This window comes from Phocoena sinus, chromosome 4, assembly GCF_008692025.1.
Source record: "Phocoena sinus isolate mPhoSin1 chromosome 4, mPhoSin1.pri, whole genome shotgun sequence".
NCBI lineage: Eukaryota > Metazoa > Chordata > Mammalia > Artiodactyla > Phocoenidae > Phocoena > Phocoena sinus.
In genome coordinates this window covers 32,135,372-32,156,954 of record NC_045766.1, presented here as the reverse complement: position 1 = coordinate 32,156,954, position 21,583 = coordinate 32,135,372, and the positions used below count along the sequence as shown (strand labels likewise).

The window sequence follows — 21,583 nt, the reverse complement described above, 5'->3', positions numbered from 1 at the left end:
AACAGAGAAGAAACTGAAAAATCTCTTGTGAAAACTTGTACTGGTGAGAGCTACAAGGCTAGAGGGGCTAGAGAAGTTTGCCAAGCTTTGCATGTATATATGGATTGTTGGGTACCTATCTGAACAGAACAAACTTCCCAAAGCTTTTCAAACAGATTTTTCTCTAATAATGACCATCAATAAAATGGGATCTATCCCTTGACTGCTGAATCTGGGTTTGGCCTGATAAACTCAAGCAAACTTTAGACTGTGTTGCTTCCCCAAAAGAAATCTCTTAGTTGTAGTATTGTGTTACCAAATTATAGTTGACAGACAAAATTTCAACAAATCTAACCTTATAATTCAAATAAGGATAAGAAATTGCACAATTTACCATACAGAGAATTTGGAACAAAGAAGATAATATTAAATTTGAAAATCCTAACAACATTATGGCTCTTCTTTCTATTCTCATCCAATCTTCTGCACGAACATAGTTTTCAAATAGTTGTAACTACAGTATGGCTATTACTTGGTGATCTGTTTTTGCTCAACAATGTAGCATAAGCTTTTTGTTTGTTTGTTTTACTTAATAGTGTCCAGAGTCATCATTTTTGCTGGCTGCATCAAATTCCATAAAACAGATGTGTATAATATAGGTAACTCTTTCAGAGAACATCTAGATTATTTCCAATATTCCCATATTACAATGTTGCAAAGAGTATATTCATGACCACACTCTTTAAAAAAATCATTCTCTAAGGATAAATGTGCAGAAATGGCATTAGTGGGTCAACATATATAAGTACTTTTTACAGTTTGGTAAGTGGTTTTCAAACCTAGATGAAAATAATTCCATCTATTGATATTAGCGAAACACATAATGTGCTTCAATCAAAAAGAATGTTTGTAAGTATAAGTACTTATATGTACTGTAAGTATTAAGGCAGTTGACCTATACACACTACTATATATAAAATAGATAATTAATAAGGACCTACTGTATATAGCACAGGGAACTCTACTCAATACTCTGTAATGGCCTATATGGGAAAAGAATCTAAAAATGAGTGGATATATGTATACATATAACTGATTCACTTTGCTGTACACCTGAAACTAACACAACGCTGTAAATCAACTATACTCGATTAAAAAAAAAAAAGTATTAAGGCAGAATTTGCTTTGGAAATCAGGTAAGTTTTGTAAACTTTCATACAAAATGGATAAGAGGTTGCTTTTACAGTAAAAACCGTCATTTCAATAAAAATATTCACTGAAAATTCCATTTCCAGAAAAACACCTTTGGCATATAAACTTTAAATAATCAAAAGAAAAAGCAATCAGAAAAACTTCCCAAGGAAATCTAAATTAATTCTACATAAACCTTCTTTTGTTAATTAAATAGCAGTAGTAGGGTGGAAAGAGAATAGAGTTCGAAATCAGAAATTTTCGGTTCTATCTAGTGTTTATATTTACTAGCTCTGGAATCATGAATACTGAATAAGATAATGTACAGATAGCTTAAAACACACTATACAAATCTGATTAAACAGTTCTGTTATTCGATCTCAATTTCTATAAACATGACAAACATTTCAAAATGGTCAAAATAATAATAGGTTGTATAAGTAGTATTAAATTCATCATTACTCTGCAAGTTAAGGCTTGAGAGTCTAAGGAAATTAAGGTCAATGGATGAACTTATTCAAAACTAAACAGCCATTTGCATGTTCTTTAAGAGACATTCTATGTTTTGTGCTTAACATAGTTAACTCAGTCATCTTTAGAGACCAACATTCAAAGCAGGAAGAGAGGGCTAACTGTAACAGGGAAGAGGGACTCTCAGGGTACTTTTTTTTTTTTTGCGGTATGCGGGCCTCTCACTGTTGTGACCTCTCCCGTTGCCGAGCACAGGCTCCGGACGCGCAGGCTCAGCGGCCATGGCTCTCGGGCCCAGCCGCTCCGCGGCATGTGCGATCTTTCCGGACCAGGGCACGAACCCGTGTCACCTGCATCGGTAGGCGGACTCTCAACCACTGCGCCACCAGGGAAGCCCATCTCAGGGCACTTTAATACTCTGGGAAGTCAATTTAAACCTAATGACCAATATTAAGGAGCTTATTCAAAGACACATACATACCCGTTGTTCAACAGTAAGCATCATGGACTTTATTAAGTTTGAGCTAACACAACACTTTAAAAAAGAAATACTGGATAATCAACAATTTTATCAAAGAACCCAAAGCATTACAGGTCATGAATATACAATCTAATACAAAGAAATTACCTGTGTTTTCAATTCAAAAAGAATTCAAATATCCACATCTTAAAATTCTGGTGATTAGGGGAAATGATCTTAGTTAATTGTTTGTAAAATTACATTCCCAAGATAAATATCTGATGATGCGATATCTAGTTTCAGTCTGTTATTTGATAATTGTACAAATTTGGTCTACCTGAACCTCATTTTTTAAAAACTGAAGAAAAAGACATCTACTTTAGCTACCTCAGAGAATTTCTGTTAAGATCAACTGGGAGTTTTCTTTGAAATCTAAAAGGTGGAACCTATCATTACCACCAAGCCAGTGAAGACAAGCATATTTCTATAGATGATATAGCTAAGAATGTGTCATTTGACCGTATGTAATTAAAAAAATCAAATCTGAATATATAGGAATGACCAACTAAATAAAACTTCCCATTAAATACACTGCCAGATTTTCATTTACTCATTTCTATGCATGACAGGACATCTGAAACAAGCTCATCAATATGCCAAATGTTCAAATCTATAGTTACCTTTATTACTACTTCTAAATAACTGCAAAGATAGGGGCATTTTAGCTTTAATTTGTATGAAGAAATTGGTGGAAAAACAGCAAATATGAGTTGGCTGAGCCAGGATCAGCAATTCCCTTATTTTAAACAACGTACAACTCTATCATCTCTAAAACAAAACTCAAACTAATCACAGACAGTAATAATCGACAGAGACTAGATGTTTTAAATGGGGGATGTGACCACATTTTAGAGAGTCATTCTAAAGCCTTATTACAATTAAAAAAAAATGTAGACTACATAGACCTGTGTGCATAAAACTCAGTATTTCTTGGTAATTTTCTAAAGAAATTAAAATATCATACAAGCAGTAGCCAAACACTCTCTACAAAAATATGGAAGTAAAATAATTCTATCAATAAGCCTTTCTTAGATTATTAAAAGCATTTGCTTTTCTAATCTTATTTTGAATTGCATCTTTTATATGCAATAGATCATGACAAATCCATTCAATGCCTATAATAATGTCATGTAGGTATGCCTTTCACTATCACTTGAATTCACATTTATCTTTAAATGCTCTTTTTTGTGTAGGCAGTAGGTATCATATGTTTTTATGTCTATATGAAAAAAGTCACTAGACTCTTCTGTGTCAGTAAGTAGTGGAAGCATTCAGTATCCAGTGGTCTGAATTAGAAATTCATGTCATGATTACCTCAGCAGAATAAAACTTTCGGCACATGAATACTTTATTTTAAAACAAACTTTAACTGAAAAGTATCAGAAGCCTAGTGGTTTGCTCTCCTTCCCTGGGAATATGTCGTATGTTTTTGTCATATAGACTATTGATATAAAAATGATGTAGTTCACGAAATGGCAATCTAATGTCTCCATCAGCATATGAAATATGTGGCCACTGGTTTGTCTTTTGTTTGGTTAATGCTGTTATGCAGTATAAATTACCCTAAAAATTATCACCAATTGCTTAAAATATTTCATAATGCTGTACATTGTGTTCTCAGCAATTTCACAAAATGTAGAATGCTAAATGCATTGGAGGGGGAAGATTTTTGTATACAAGTAACTGTACATGAGGTAAATGATGAAAATTAAGACTTAAATAACAGGTGCTGGCATCCCTAGAATAGGTATTTTATAGACCATTTGCATTTAGAATCACCTGGCAGATCTGTGCAAAGGATTTCAGAGACCCGCTAAAGACCCACCGAATCAGTCTGTGGGGATGAGGCCCTGCATTAAAATTTTTTTTTTTTAGTGTTTAATTTTTTTTTTTTTTTTTTTTTTTTTGGCTGTGCTGTGTGGCTTGTGGGATCTTAGTTCCCTGACCAGGGACAGAACCCAGGCCCTGGGCAGTGAAAGCCCCAGTCCTAACCATTGGACCGCCAGGGAATTCCCAGGCCCTGCATTTTCCACAATCATCCCAAGTGATTCTAATCACATTAAAGCTTGAAAACCACTGCTCTAGGACTAGGGGCATGAACTAGATGCCATATTTTGTAGCTGGAATGTTCAAAATGTAAACATGTTCTCGAGAAGAATGCTAACACATGTTTAAAATGTGTCATATTTTATCTCTTCTGTTACATTACCCTAAGCTCTGAATAAGGGCATGTATCGTTCTGTGATTAATTAATTGATTAACTGGCTGACAGACTCATTTATTCCTTCACTGACTAAGTTACTGGGCATCATTTATGAGCTTGGCACTATTCTGGTGGACCTTTTCTTGTTGTTAATAACACAGCTGATAACCTTATAAGGCTTCAAGATATTCCTTACAACAGTTTTTACGTGTAAGATGTTCAACAGTTCTTCACTGGATATTGTTGAATAAACAAGAGAATAAATGCATTCATGGATCCTTCCTGCACCATAAAAAAATTATTGTGTCGTGAAAATAAGTCAAACAATGATTTCCTTAATTACCAACTCTTTGTAATGAAGCAAAGATATGACTAAAAACCTCAGTCCTTTCCAGTGCCTACAGATTTTTAACAATTTTTTAAAATAATCATTGAAAATGACCGCTACTTGAAAATTACACAAAGGCATCCCAAGGTCACAAAATGGAATTTTAAAAGCCTCATTTCAGTGACTGATATTCGGGAGAGTTGCTTCTCTTTAGAGCAAACCATGAAGACTGAATTTTACAGCATAGAAAGTATGCAGCTACAAGGTCTTTTAAAAGATATCCAACAGGGCTTCCCTGGTGGCGCAGTGGTTGAGAGTCCGCCTGCCGATGCAGGGGACACAGGTTCGTGCCCCGGACCGGGAAGATCCCACATGCCGCGGAGCGGCTGGGCCCGTGAGCCATGGCCGCTGAGCCTGTGCTCCACAACGGGAGAGGCCACAACAGTGAGAGGCCCGCGTACCGCCAAAAAAAAAAAAAAAAAAAAAAGATATCCAACAAAGAATGGATAATATGAATAGTGATAGAAAGCTTAGGTGTGTGTGTGTTATTTATGTGTTAAATACCTTTTCAGTAGTTTGTGGCTGGCATTAAACACAGGAAAATGACCTAAATTTCACCTAGACTGTTCTAACTGGAGGTGATCTTAGAGATTATCTGGTATATTCCCCTAATTTAATATGTGTGGAATATGAAGCTCAGAAAATATAAAAAACTTGACCTATGCTTACTCACCTAACTAGCAAAATCACCAGCACTACTCCTTGGATTCGATTCCTGTTTTTCAATTTAACATTTTTTGTAGTATCACACTGGGTGCTATAAATATAAATATGTGTTAGTTCCTCTAAACAGAACCAGAAGGCTGATAATCTACCATGTTTCTAACTTCTTCATTGTCTATTTTGTAGCCAAAGAGAGAAAGAAGTGGCAAGAAGAATTGGCCAATATTTTAACTGATTCAAAATCTGTTCACCTCAAAAGGAACTCAAAATTCTAAAATGTACTTGGGAGTTCCATGAGTTAAAAATAGAGTATAGATTTAAACCCCAAATAACTAAATGTGTAAATTAAGTGTGTGCACTTACTGCCATGTCTTTTAGACTCCAAGATGTAGTGCAATTAGCATGAGAGGAAATACCCTGAAGATAGGAGTGTCTAAAATCACAAGTGCTAGGAGAAAGGTGCCCCTTAGCTTCACATTGCAACATCCTAACAGGTTGTAACTGTGACATTGAGTCAGATCCCATGCAGGAGAATAAGGAAGCTGCCCTACCATCAGGCATTTAGATAAGTGGAATTCGGGTTAAAAGGAAATGACAGTCATTGCAGCAGTAGCCATTTGTTATGACTATGGGAAAGGAAGACAGACAAAATACTCAAAGTAGCTTCTTGCAAAAGAAAATCAAAACAAAAAAAAAAGAAAGAAGTCTTCATTTTAACTAAACACCATACAAAATATAACCAATTACAGACTACCTAAAATTGTGGGAGGATTAGTTTAAAAGAGTTCTGACCACACAATCAGCCTTTTAAAGAGATTCTTTGACAGAGATTTAAATAGAGACGTTCTCAGCTTTAGGAATATCATCTCCTATTAATAATTAATTCTATCAAGTTATCTCAGACTGCCTATTTGGTTCCCATTAAACAATCAACAGTTACACATTATGAACCCAGGGTTTGCTTCAGACAGGTCGGTGGGGGGGGAGGGATGATTCATACATTGAGCACATCTAATAATTTTTAAATATTTAAAATTTCTTAAATTTCCTCCCAGTTTATCTGCAAACAGCATTAGTTAATCAATGAGCAAGAACAATTGTGCAATGACTAACCACCCACAAGTCAAGGTGTTATCTCTAGCACACAGCAGAGTCCTTGGTGCACAGAGGGCATGCAATTAAGTCTCAACATCCTTCCTGAGTTCTCCTGGTGGAACTCTTGTAATTAGTAGCTTTTTCCAAAACTGTTCAATGAAAGGTAAAAAACAAGCCTAAAATAAACAAGCAAGTGAAAACTCTAAAGGGAACATACAAGCCAAAATTTACTGCCTCCTCTTTGTACTGTCACCTGTATGGGAAGGGAGAGTAATACACTAGTGTTTAAAAATGTAGTTCTGAGTTCATACCCCACCGGAACATCCTACCCGCGTGACCTTGAATAAGTTATGTTTCATCTCTCTCCATAAATTTATCGCCCTGTTAAATGGAGTTAATGATAGTATCTTCCTCATAAGATTGTTTTGGGGATTAAATGTGTTGCATATGAAGGGGTAACGCTGTGATTGGTAGACAGTAAATATCCAATAAATATCAACTATTATTATTACTGTCAAAAAGATGGTGGCAGTTATAACTACTCTGAAATCTGAGATCCTTTGTAATGCATGCAATGAAACTTAATAAACAAAAAATTGGTGCTTATTAAATAAATTCCTTCTAAACTGATTAGAGTCAATTATGTTCACACAATGGCCTTGTTCTACCGCTTTCTCAGTAATTAAGACATGTAAACGTTCTCAGCACTAAGTACTGCCTCATGCTAACCAGGGAAAAGAGGAAGAGCTCATTTGCTCTTTATATGGACACCAATGCTAGATTTGAGAGCTTCAATGTACAGTAATGTTGCCATTTTTCCCCTTCATCTAGAGTTTACCAAGTTCACTAAATTACAGCCATGCTAAAATTCTCAACAACCACTTCAACATAAGATTTATATCTTTAATTTCTTTTTCATGTAGCAATAGCAAAGTACATACGATCATCCTTGACTCTAAGACTGAGAGCATCACCCAATTTACAATTTAAAAACTTATAATCACATTTCACAAACAAGGCTGCCTTGCTATTCCAACCAAAATATTATGAGGCTTATGAGGAAACCTGCAACGATAAATTTCAAAACAGTTTGTAGAGAGTAACTGAATAACATCTTTATGAGGACAAGTATCAGGGGATTGACAGAATTTGTTAATAGCAACAATAACAAGAAACATTTAGGAAGCTTCTGCTGTGTGCCAGACACTGACTAACTCTTTGAGGTAAGTGCCATAAGTTTCTCCAATTTGAAGATGAGGAAACTGAGGCACAATGAAGTAATAAGCCGTCTGATCCCAGAGTCCAAGTTCTTACCCATTATTCTACATACGGATGTTGTGGCTTCTATAAATGTTACATTCATCAAGTATAGCATATCTATATTCTAGCCAAATGCTCCAAACACTGAACCAAAATCTCTGCTTTGAATTGTTTCTAACCTTCATGGCCAAGGAAGAAATAAACAAAGAGCACACTTTGAAATTTCGAATGGAATACGTAAAGACACCAGCGAATCACTCCTACCTCAAGTCTGTCTGTCCGCATTAATTTCTGTGCAGCAGCTGCAGCAGCTGCAGGTACAGGGACCCCAGGATTCCCTGTAACCAACATGGGTGCAGTCGGCAAGATCTCTGCTGGAACCAGGCTTGGGGAAACAGGTCCCAGGTAGGGATTAAAGGCTGCTGATGCATTGGTGGCTAAGCTTGGTGCAACTGAAAACATTGGCTGAAAAATAAAATACAAAGCAAAATTTAATCGGCAGGTCTTGGTTCAAAGTTGATATCCTGCATTACATATCTATCCTCCATCCATGTATCCATGCATCCATTCATAATCCATTCTCCCTTTGCTTCCTCTTTCCCTCCCTCCCTCTCTCCATTTAATTGTATGTTTATTTACTCTCATTTAGGATAAGAACGTTTCTTAAAATAAGCATTCATCAAATCAATGTTCTTCTAAAATATAATGGGTAATTATCCATTAAATTTTCCACTGGGATTTTGAAGCTTGGGGTCTATAATACTTGCAATTTCTTTTTGAAAAATAGCTCAACCAATTCAATACAGAAACTTCTTGTGGTTACCTAATCTCCACCTTTGTCCTGATTTAATCCTGGAAACTTGTCTAAGAAATACATTTCATAATTGCTATGTCAGATGTACTTAAAAGATCTGTTTACAACTGTTAATAGGTTGCAAGTGTCCTATTATCTAGAATAAATAAAGCAGAACTCACAGTGGACAGCAGAATTTCAGTCAATGTAAACTGTGAATAAATCTTATGGGATACGTGAAAGGTGATGATGACACCATTTCTTTTGAGCATATAAGATAAAGTATTTGGCATATATATTTGTTGCAGGTTTTCCTGGGGAAATTATAAATCTCCCACCAGCCTATTACACCTTTGTGAGATACTTAACAAATTCAGCTTACTAGGGAGAAACTATTCTGAAATGTGAAGTCTGAAAAAGAACACTTCTAAAGAAATGCATTATGATTGTTCAAGGAAATACATATAGTAGCATTGAATAAAATGCTACAAGATAGATTTTTTTTGCCAGAAATGCTTTCATGAATATATGACAGTAGTTTCTATTTGTTGATATGAAAATTTGCATATCAGGAAATACGTGTTTTTGAGTAAAATTAAATAATTTACCCGAAATCTATTTTAACAATGTGCTTTTCCAGTTTTCAAAAGATAACCTAGCACAATTTTCCACCTTATTGGTGGTAAATTTTCAACTTCCTAATTCAATGGAGTTTTCATTCTTGATGTTTAATGCTGTGTGTAATAATAATGTTTGTTTCCAAAACACAAAAACAAATGGACAAAATGGATCCTGTTCATTAAGGTAATTTTAAACAATCTGTTAACTTTACCCTGTAGTAAGGAATAGAATCACAGAAATTTCTTTTAGGAAGAAAGGGACATGAGAATGTAGATAATTCTTCCCTCTGACAGGAATAAGAAGTTAGATGACCCCAGAGTTTATTTAGTATTCAAGAGAGTTTTGGTGTAAGGTTTTATGCAATCAAGATGTATATGTTACAAAAGTAATTCTTATAGCTCAGAAGAAATATCTTTAAAAAAATAAAATATATCCTTTATCTAATTTGGCCCTGACTCATCCTGTATTTAGAAGAGTAAAACAGATTTCAAGTATACCTCTTTTCTTAGGGCAGTGGTTCTCAATTATGGGTGATTTTGTCTCGCAGGGGACATTTTGCAATATCAGGGGACATTTTTGGTTGTCACAGCTGGGGGTGCCAGCTGCATCTAATGGGTAGAGGCTGCTAAGTGTCCTGTAACACAGAACAGTCCCTCGTAACAAAGACTTATCCAGCCCCAAATGTCAATAGTGCTGGGGTTGAAAATTCCTATCCTAAAGGATACAGCCTTCTCGTGACTTCACAAATTGTTTTAGGACAAAATATTTGCAGCTAGCATATCCAGTCTTACTAAGAAGACCATGTAATACAGAGTATTTAATACATAATATACCATGGATTCCATCGATATTTTCAAATTAAAATAATTATTGTTCCTAATGTGTTGGTTTGAATGCCATGGTTAGTTGCCCTGCCTGGTTGATGGCTCTTGATGAAGTTGCCTGAAGTAATACTTCCGGTCCCCAGTTCCATCCCTGCCCAAGGCAGCTACCCACGGACAACAGGAAAACTACTGGGGGTTCCAGATATTAACAATCAATAACCTGTCAGAAACTGGGGCCCAGAGCAATCTCCATCTATCAACAGTTACTTATTCAAACAGCAGCTGATCTGATACTGCTTCACTGACTACTGGCTGCCAAGGCAGCAGCAACACAAGAGTTGCCCTGTATAGTAAACACATGCTGAACTTGGATCTCTATTCAGAAATATTCAGGTTAAACTTACACTGTTACACGCTGTCGGACACAATATGTGAAATTTCAGCCAGAAAAACATTCTAATTTTTCTCTTAGATATTTAAGAATTATAAGAAATTTAGCACAGAAGACTAAAAGACTAGTTTAGAATATGGAGAACAGAGCTGGTCAATGTTAATTCTTGCTATGAATTAATATGTATTTCCAGAGAGGGCATTTTAAATGTATACTTCATAAAGTTACTGAGATGTTTATGTCACTTTGCACAATCTACTATAATTATTTAGAAGCAGAGGTCCAACTGACAAACTGATGGAGGGAAGAAAAGCATTTTTATTTTAAGAAAACAAGATCAGTGGCCAGTAAAATTCAGCTTTGCTAAATATCACCGAATAAAATAAATTTATAATCTGCAACGCATATAGTGTAGCAGTTGCATATTACAGATAAAAGAATACTTTTATGAGATAAAAATACTCATCTTATTAACTGGAAACAATTTTTCCAGTAGATTGTTTCTACAGAGTCGTCACATGAATTAATTTTCTGACAATTCAGCAGAACAAATTCAAATCTGAAGAACTTTAGGGCACTGTCCCCAAGTAAAATCTGTAGCAGCTTCTAAAACACAAACTATTCAACAAACACTATCTCAAACTGCTCCCTCTCCAGATAAAGAGTTATTTGCTAAACAGGCAGACAATCGATAATAATAGCTCTGTACTTTGAAACTGGATTCCAGCAGCTGCCAAAAAAAACCCACGGAAGTGCAGCATTCCTTCATTTCTTTTGAATTTCTGTAAATTTGTTATATCCCTTTTTCAAAGAGCACCTTGCTGGAGGTAGGTCATTGCCGGCCCCATCAGAGTGCTCTAATCAGATTAGTGAAGGACTTGAACTGTGGTACTGCCAATTCTCTATTCCAAATGCCATCCGAAAGAGGATTCAGCAGAATCACAAAGACGGATATTAATACAATGGTATTGTCAAGCAGTATCCTATTTTCTCCGAAGTAACCACAGCATAACATATAACTATGTAATTGGTGTATTTGATACTGACTATATCCTTGTAATAATGATTTACAGATATCTTTGTTCCCAGAAGGCATAAGGAAGGTTGGTTTATGATTGCCTTTTTGCCAGTGAACATCCTAAGCAGAGAAAAACAAATTGCAATCTCACTAATGCTGGTGCATTTATGGGCTAACCACTTGTTTGTTTTAAATGAGACATTTGATTCCATTAAGGTAATCAGGCTTTATTATGAATGAAAATGTTATTCAATTTCACATTATGACCCTCGTTAACTGTGTGCCAACATGATTATTACAATAATTCTATTTATTGCGTGCCAGGCATTGTGCTAAGTGCTTTACCTATGTTATTATATTTAATCCTCATAATAGTAGAGTATAAACTCCTTGGAGCAAACGAAAGCAAAAACTCCACTGCTTTTGTTACAAGGAGGAGGGGATACATGTTTAGTTCACTACTAAATTCCCAGAACCGAGAATGATGCCTGGCACACAGTAGGCCCTCAATAAATATACACTGAATAAGTGAGTGAGTCAATGAATGAATGAAAGTGTGAATAAATTACAGCCTTGTCAGGTGGATATTATTAGTTTCATTTTGCAGATAAGGGAAAGGGCTCACAGAGATTATGTGCCCATGGTCACAAATGAGTGCATGGAAGACCTAGGATTTAGACATCGGTGTGTTTAATTCCAGGTGGTTCTAAAACCAGTGGTTCTCAGTGCTGGCTGTCCAGCAGAATCACCTGGACGACTTGAAGCCCAGAACTCCCTGGCACTCTCTACTCATCAGAATCTCTAGGCAGCAGTAGTTTTTAAGGCTCCTGGGGAAATCCGATTCCATATACTATGTGGTCTTCTACTATTTAAATACAGAAATAGGTCCAGTTTTCAGGTTCTATGTGAGGTCTCTAAGTATATATGTGCCTCCTGTGGCTCCCTGCTTTTGAACATGGTTTTCCCTCCACGGTGAAGGTTGCTCCTGTCCAGCCCAACTGCTTAATTCCTAATTAGGCTTCAAGAATCACGACTCTTTCTCGAAGTTTGCCCTGATCCACGCACACCTCCAACTATGAAGGGGCTTTTCCTACCCTCTGTTCCTACGTAATTCTTCGTCGCTGGAGTTCAGCATTGATCACCAGGTGTGTTTACTTAACCATCTCTTCTACTTGGGCTCTCAGAGTGCAGTCTCAGGCACTGTGCTTTGTCCATTTTGCACATCCTGCACTTGGCATCTATACAGGTCCTCTACAAACATTTGCTTAACAAATATATTTACGGATTTGCTGTTTTTCTCTGCCACAGAAACTAACTAGCAAATATATTAAATGTTTTCTAGTATACGTATTTGAACATTAAAAAAGATTTAGTGTTATTTCCTCTGAATCTCAAATTTTAATCATTCATTTCTTTAGTATGCTTATTTAAAATTTAATTTATTTTATTTTTGATTGTCCCTTTTTTCATATTGAACTAAGTTTCATTAACAAACTGTTACCACGCTGTAATCTTGCAAATATCATAGGGATTCTAATTTATTTTCAAACACTGTGTGAAACAGTGTTTGTTCTGCGTATAATGTTTGCCATTTTTAATAAAACAGAGGGAGTATATAAAACAAATAATATATACTCAGTATGTGCTGGGATTTACAGAACACAAATTTTAAGTCAGAGTTTTCTAGATTTTACCACTGTGTGTGTGTGTGGCGGGGGGTGGTGTGTTTTTGATGGTCAAACGTGTAAACAGGGAAAAATTAAGCTTTTTAAAAAAATTTACAGCACAAAATCAAGGTATATAAAACCATGTTTCTGGGTAAGCACAGCCCTGTACAAGAGCTATAAACAGTCTCTGTAAACAACTATTTTGAATATAAACATAGAGCCAAAAGCTAACGGGAATTATCAACAAATTTACATTACAGTGTCTTTTCTTCTAAGAAGGTAGCCCGTGATTGGAATAAAATGAGAAATACCATTTTAAACTCTGCTTCTAGACTGACTCGCTGACTGGGCAAATCAAATGACCACTTACTTTATTCTTAATTTCACAATATACTTCAAGTGACTTTTAATGAAGTAATAAACATTTAAATAAAGAAGACTCACTTCTAGCCCTCCAAGAAGAAAGGTATCAACAAATATGGCCTGGTGCCTAAGATTCAGGGCCCATTCTCACGCTGCTTGAGGAAGTAGAGGCTCCTTGACAGAAATAGGCAGTAAGATGGGCAGGATGGATGAAATAAGATTCAGAGTGACGGACCTGGAAACATTTTTACCAGAAACACTTGGGGATAAAGCAGCCTTATCTCAACCACTAGTTGGATAAACTGGAATGTAAAGCACTAAAAAACAATTTAAGAATTCTAGGTGTTCCTGGAAGTGTGACAAATGATGACTTCAAAGCTTTCAGGAACCAACTGCCCAAAAAACGCTTGGATATGAAGTGACAGCAAAGGCAAGGCGACAGGAGCAGCAAAGGAGCTCCTAAGACTTTAGCTAAATCCAGTAACTTTGAATTTCTCTATCCCTAGCCTACTTCAAGTTCATGAAATGCATAGGGAATTCGACATGAGTTTTGTACCTCGAAGTAGCTAGTGTGTGTACCTTCAGGGCAGGTGCCTTGGGAAATTATGGATGGCCAAGGCCAACCTTTGGGCTCACAGGGAAAGGCATGGGAGGGCACTGCTAGGGGACCTCCAGAGCTCAGATACACTCTTCAAAACACTGCTTACGCAGACCTCTTCAAGGGCAACGCCGAGAACCTGGAATCAACAGGGTTTCTGAAAAACATCTTTCTGGGATGGACCAAAGAAATACACCAGATGCCTCTAAGTTGTGAGCCCCTAGGTGCAGTGTATCGTTGATTATTTAGTAATTTCTTGTTAGATTACCTTTGCATCAGATAGTGTATGGCAAAATAATAGTATTTTTTTAAGTACTACCTAGAAAAAAAATCCAGAAATTTTATTTTTTTAACTTGGATAATTAAATACTATAGGTCCTCTATTTATCTTCACAGAACATACAATAAAGGATAAAATGCTCTTTTGCATTTTTATTAGTGGTTTAGAAATGATAATAGAACTAACACCAATTACTTGATAATTTACTATGCTAAATTTCAGGAAGTAGACATATAAATTCAATTATTTATTTTCAACTACTTATTTTCTTATCTTATGAAATTGGAATAATTATAAGATTGGTAGGACCTTTCAAATAATATATCTTAAAGTTTTCACTATATGCTGAAAAAGGTCAGGGATTTTAAATGAATCCACCAAAGACCCAGAGTTGGTTGGTGGCACGTCTCCATTTAGTGTTTCTACAGCATGGACGCCAGAACCTGAACGGCCTGCGTGAAAATCCTGGCCCTGCTAACTCACTAGCTATGTAACTTGGGGAAACTAGTTAATCTCTGAACCTCTGAGTCTTCATCTCTAAAGCTGGATAATATTCCCTACTTTTATAGTACGGTTGTGAGGATTTATGATATAAAATGTGCTGAGTGCCTTCAATGCCCTCAGAGTACTGTAATTACCCCCCAAATGTTATGTTCTTTTTCAGATTCCTGGCTTGGTACATTTCATTACAACATAATCAAGTCCATGAAAACAAGAAACTCGCCTATAAATCCCTGCATTTCGCAGACCAGTCCAGTGTTATATTCTGGAGATCTTAAATTTATAGACCCGGTCTCTCAAAATTTATGAGAAGATGAGAACCCAAACTGGGTGGCATGATAGCTATTTCCTAGTCCCAACAGTACCCTCATCAAGTCCCTGGCTGCCTCTGCTAACAGTCTACTAATAGGTATCCACCTGTACTCCCCATTCGATGCTGCAGTCTCTATAATTGGGCTTGTGCTCTGGTTCCAGTTATAATTCCTTTGGACTCTGGCTCGGGTAAACTACCCTGAACCTCTGCCTGTTCTTCTCATGTTCGGGAAACTCTTTCCTTCGTTCTTTCTTTCACTTATCAAGCAATTTTTTAAATCTCTGCCACATGCCAGGCATAATGCTAGATGCTTCTGAATTTGATTAGACCTCGCTAGCCTCTTCCCCTCTTCCTGTTTCCTCCAGTTATGGTCTGGGGGCCAAACTGGCTGGCCCTAGAGAACTAAGATGCTTTACTTACTTGACTAAAAGTCCAGTCACTGCTCAGATATTCCTGATACTGCTGAGGTTATGAATCTGCTCACAGCATTATCTCCTTTGCTATCACTACTACCTGGGTTGGATCCAAGTTTATACCACGTCTTCAACCACCACCATCTATTCTAGTGGCCATCCTCTTCTGAGTGGCAACCCTTTTCCATATTAGTCACCTGGCTGTGTTATAATCCCTCTCTGTAGGCCCAGCACTAAAGTTCCAGTAAACAGCTGGTTATGACCATCTTGTTTATTTCTGAATTTATATTCTGATATGAATATACATTTCCATATCATTATCCTCATCAAAACAGGGCTGACTACAAAAAGGATCAAAAAGTCTCAGGTGGGGTTTTGAAGGCAAATTTCCTGGATTAAAGCCTTTTCTACAGTCATTAAAACCCTAAATGCTTTAAAATTGAATAATTAAAATGACTTCTATACTCAGTACAAAAACGTCACTCTGAATGGAGTCTACTTTTAGACTATGATCTCAGGAAGCCTCTAGCAGAAGGGTAATTCCACATTCAAATCTAGTCATATCAGGGAAAATTAACATAAAGCCTGAATGGGCTCACAACTAATAAAAATAAATGCTCCATCTAAGCAGAGAATTTTCCAACAATAACACCAGAAAATGAGGTAATTTTTCTGATGGTTTCAGAAATCTGTGACTTGTTGATTTTTTTTTAAACAACACATATTTGTTATACCATTTCAAACACATGAGCATAAATGGTGTTTAGAGTTTGTCCCAGGATTACACATACGATGACCCTGAAATGGCCTTGAGAGTAAAACTCAAGGACTAACTCAGGAGATGGGCCAAGACTTCACAGTGAGGAACTCACTGTCATGACCTGTTCTCTGCCATCTGGGAACCACACTTGCTGATCTCAGAGGTTCTCCCAGTCACCCAGAGGGTAGAGCCTGCCGGTCAGCACGCTCTAAATGTTTAAGTGGAACAAAGTGTCTCACATCAAGGAGAGATATTATATTGACTATCGCAGTAGCCACCCCAAGGATTTATCAGATCTTTGAAACCATATGTGAGAGTCGAGTGTAAAAGAGAACTCTTGTCCTATATTTTACGCTAGAGACAATGATTAAACTTTTTTTTAAAACCAAATGGAAATCTTCATGCTATCCCAACACAGACATGTGAAATTAACAGGTGTCACAGAAATAAATTTAAGATATCATATTTTTAACTGAGTCCCCAATAATGGAAAAAATATATCAAGTTAAAACAGACAGAATTATAATATTCTCTCACCTCAACTGTATAGTATTGATAATTGGTATCACTGCCGATTGGATTTGGAGATCCCTCCCACCTCGAAATGCAATCCCCCCCTCTTTTTTGGAATGATTGGTTCATTAAGTTCTAAGAGAGAATAATAATTACATTGAGTTCAGGGGTTAAAATGTATCAGGAAAAAAATTAGTTAGCATACATGCTACAGTTAGCTATCAGAAAAATGTGGGTCTTCACGTTTCCATGACCCCATAATATTGCATATAAGTCAGTGACAGGAATATTCCGATCATTGCAAATTTCAACATGCATTTAAATACAGAATTACTATATCACAATTAACATCAGAACATCTTTTGTAACCTAAAATTAGTTACGATATTAATCTCTCACATTTTTGTGGATAAATGTGAGTAAAGGTTATTAAAGTCATTTGTCACATACACCCTCCTCCCAAATCCAAACAAATAAACAAATAAATAAATATGCTCAGAATCAAAGGTTACGTACATACACTGCTCAGTAAACATTAAATCCATATGACCACCTACAGTTTATAAAATTTTGCTCTTTTCTTAAAAGCTCTTTCTATACTCTTTCTATACAGAGTTTCTAAGCTCTTTCTATACAGAGTTTCTGCCTCTCCTGATTAGGTCTCCTTTGATGAGACTTCGAGGTCCATGATACAGATTTGTCACTGTCAGAATTTTCCTAGCATTTGTAACTATAAACTAGTTTCAATTTAAGTTTAAAAGAATAACAAAGGCTCCTTTTCAAGAAAGAGAACTGTATAGATTCTCTTTAATGAGAGAGGAAAGGGAAACATTTTCTCAAAATTAAAGATGATATACACCAATTTTTAAAATGACTATTACTGCTAAAGGTAGCCTGAAAATGCACCTTGACTATACTGCTGAGTTTAACGACCACTTAAAAAAAGACCATTTAACGTCTGCAAGTCACAGGATTTAATTTGAAGGGAGTTTTGAGGGACAAACATGCTGTAATGTAAATTTCCACATGATTTAGCCAGAAGATGCGTAACTTTACGGTGTGAAAATTGTTTCCAGGGTTTGACTGCTAGTTTGGCTAGAAAATGCTAGGTAACTGACACTGTTACCTATGTTCAGTTGATCTATCACCACTTTAACACTGAAAGTGAGCACTCAGAATGACAAACCTCAGGAACGAGAACTGAGAACACGCTTACCACGGGTTGCAATGGGGCACCGGGCATCATGGCGTTGGCTAGTTGCATTTGCTGGGCCAACATGGCCATGTTCTTCTGCTGAATCAAGTTATTGCGCCCATTTATCTCCAATTGCGTTTTTAAGTGGGGGGGTGGGTGAAGATATTTGCAGTTCTCCCTGGAGCAACGACCCTAAGAAACAAAAGCAGAAAATAATCACCTTAAAAAAATAATAAAATCCACAAATCTTAAGAAAATCATAATGATGCAAACCCGTCACTTGAATCTACCGTGGGTCTTTCACACACTGAAAAGAGTCCAAATCACTTTATTATACATTTCGAGTAAATAATGAATTCACTCTAGTGTATTATCAAAATGAGATATTAAGACATGTGAAAAAAGTTTCAAGCTTAAAGAAGCTCCTGTATTTTAATATTAGCACTAATATTTCTAGTTCCAAGTTTAAAAATCTACAAACTGCCAGGGGAATATTAAAACACAGAACTATCAAATAAAATGTTAGGCTCCTTCCATAACATCTTCTGGTTAACTTTAATGAACCCAAAAGAATGATGAAGTTTTACCATTTATTTTTACTTGTACTGAGTCGTAAGGGAATGAAATTAGAGGACTCAAGGCACACGGTTATCTTCAGTAAAACACCTTTACATGTATCTCACAAGAAGTAACATTAAAATTACTACTAAGCGTTATAAGCCAATATATTAAGAAATGTACAGATGAAAAGAAGATTTCCACACATTCCTCACTGTGTATAGAGATTAGTAAGTATAGTGAAATATTGGTGAAAAATGTAGCCTTTAACCTTCCAGTGGTAAATCTAGTCTACATCACCCAAGAATAATAAAACAATAGAAACAGACATATTTATCCTCCCAAAAACTTAGAGTATAAAATGGAGGAAAAAAATAAGTTACTATAAAACAAGAAATGTGAATATACCTTTCTTTTGGGATGAGTCTTCTCATCAAAATATATATATTAAAGTCTGTATTATGCAATATTGTCAGGGATTGACCCATATTATTTCAATATAGTATTGTCAAGTCATATTGATAGTAACTTATCTCATGAATTACCACCCTGACAACTTCTTTCACCAATAAATCTAATTACAGCTGTTTGTGAGGGTAAAAGAAAGATTTAATTGAAGCCATCAACCACCTTCTTGAGCTTTCTTTGATTTTTCTAAGAAAAATCTATTTACCATAATTTGACCTTGTACTGTAAATTGACTCAGAAAACTGATGTTTATATTTGTGAGAAAATCTGTCACAATTCTAACTTGAATGATTTATTTCTGGCTCGTTTTGATTAAGCTGTTTAGGAATAAGTTCATAAGTTTATATCACAGGATACTGCCTTTTATTTTAACAAGCTTTATGTAATAAAGCTTTACTAATAATATTTTAAGTCAGGAGGCAGTAGAGAACAGTGGTCAATAGCAAGGACCTTACAGGTCTCAGGACCTGGGGTAGAGGCCTAGCTCTCTCACTCAACAGCTGCATGAATTGCATAAAAAACTAACTTCTTTAAGCCTCAGGGTTTTCATTCATTTCAAAACTGCTATATAACCTACAAAAGAATAAGTTTATTTTTAAGATTAAAGAAGATAATGTCTATGTCACACCCTCGGTACCGCATGGCGCTCTCCAAGGAGCAGGGGAAGGTCAGAAGCTGCTATTACCACCGCTCCCAGAGCATTTTAAATTGTATACACAATAAGAGAAAAACAAAATATTGGCATGAAGGTAACTTTTATAATATTTATTAGTTATGGCTATTGATAAATTCACAAGTAAAGTAACATTTACATATCTATGACCTATTCCATCTGAAATCATCGTGCTTGACATCTGTTGAGATCGTGAGTATATTAGCGTAAAAGCATCTGGATGCAAAACAACTTTCATAAAAACAACACATCGGGCTTCCCTGGTGGCGCAGTGGTTGAGAGTCTGCCTGCCGATGCAGGGGACATGGGTTTGAGCCCTGGTCTGGGAAGATCCCACATGCCACGGAGCAACTGAGCCCATGAGCCACAACTACTGAGCCTGCGTGTCTGGAGCCTGTGCTATGCAACAAGAGTGTCCACAATAGTGAGAGGCCCGCGCACCGCGATGAAGAGTGGCCCCCACTTGCCGCAACTGGAGAAAGCCCTCACACAGAAACGAAGACACAACACAGCCAAATATAAATAAATAAATAAATAAAAATTAAAAAAAAAAAAAAAAAAAAAAACAACACATCGAGTCACAAGATAAACCACAGGGAATGACTGGCCAACATAAATAACTCATGGATGACACATGGTCTGATTTCAGGGATATCCAGTTGGGGTCTTTTAAAGAAAACCTGCTTTTTCAGTACAAAGAACAACTTGTCTCTAAGAGAAATTCCGCTTCTCAGTATCTCCACATCACATTTCTTACTAAGATTGGATTTATTTAAGTGCAGATAAGTAGGGTTATATCCACTCTGAAGATTCAGTTACTGTCAATTGACTCAGATCAGTTTCTAGAGTTCCATAAATAACACAGAGACAGCCCTGGGCCCTGAACCCTGCTTTGTCAACACTAACACTGGTCTTCCTGGCACTTCATTCTAGTGCCTCCCTTGAACATAAACCACCAGGGCTCTCCTACCTAGGAATACAGCCTGGATGGAAATAACGAAGGAGAGAAAACACGTGCAAACCACCATATATTCTGTATCCCCGCATCTCAAAACTTTTAATAGAAACTCGGACCTTTGGTTTTCGTTTTGTCTTTACTACATCTACTCAGGAAAAATGCCATTCTACTACACTTCCTACATAGGCCACCTTTCCATGCTTAGCTTGATCTGACTGGATTGCAGCCTCACTTTCAAAAAGCTATGTTCCTAAGAATCATTAACTGAGGACATTTTGTGGCAAAGTACACAGACTACCAAGCCTCCTCCACAGAGTCTGTGGCAATAGGTCTGGGGTCCAGGGATCTACATTTTAACGGTATTCCAGGTTATTCTGATATAGCAGAAAACACTACAAAACACAATTATGCAAAGCCACGTGAATTTTTCATCGACACGTATGGAAAAAATAACTGAGTAGCCTCCGCAATTCCTATTAGATAAACTTAGCTTCTTAGGAAGGTCAAAACGTGTTTAATGCTTACTATGCTGCTGAAAAATTGTGGTTTGACAAATAAAAAGGTCAAAAGCAAGTTAGAATAAACATCCTCTTCCAGAGAATTGCCTAAGCTCTGAGGAAAACCACCAGTAACAGCCCTTCTAGAGAGTTCAGGTAAATACGACATTGGTACCTCTCCACATTCATCCATCTCTTGAGTTCCCAGCACTGTACCTCAATAAGCATTTGCAGAATGAATGAATGAACACTTCTTACTAAATGCTTAAAGATGAATTCTACTGTAGATCCATTCTGGAGACAATGAAGATAACAGAATAAAAACTAGATCTAATACCAAATTTTGACTCTGAGTTGTACTAACCTAATGATGGTTTTATTCAGAGGCCAGAAATTTGAACACAGAATA

At 36.5% G+C, this 21,583-nt stretch overlaps 1 protein-coding gene across 40 annotated transcripts in view; it reads right to left on the bottom strand.

The window, feature by feature from the left end:
- Positions 1 to 21,583, bottom strand: part of MBNL1 (muscleblind like splicing regulator 1) — a 203,428-nt gene that overhangs the window by 22,739 nt on the left and 159,106 nt on the right. For 23 of the 40 annotated variants that reach the window (XR_004349576.1, XM_032629644.1, XM_032629648.1 and 20 more), the window contains 2 exons: positions 18,042 to 18,212; positions 8,035 to 8,235 (listed from right to left, as the gene is read on the bottom strand). Coding sequence is in view for 38 of the 40 variants with exons in the window: in XM_032629644.1 (XP_032485535.1) it covers positions 8,035 to 8,235; positions 18,042 to 18,212 (372 nt within the window). In the remaining 2 variants the exon portion in view is untranslated. Of the gene's footprint in view, positions 1 to 8,034; positions 8,236 to 16,849; positions 16,961 to 18,041; positions 18,213 to 21,583 lie in introns of all 40 variants that reach the window. The other 17 variants (XR_004349575.1, XM_032629638.1, XM_032629621.1 and 14 more) reach the window with 1 other exon arrangement.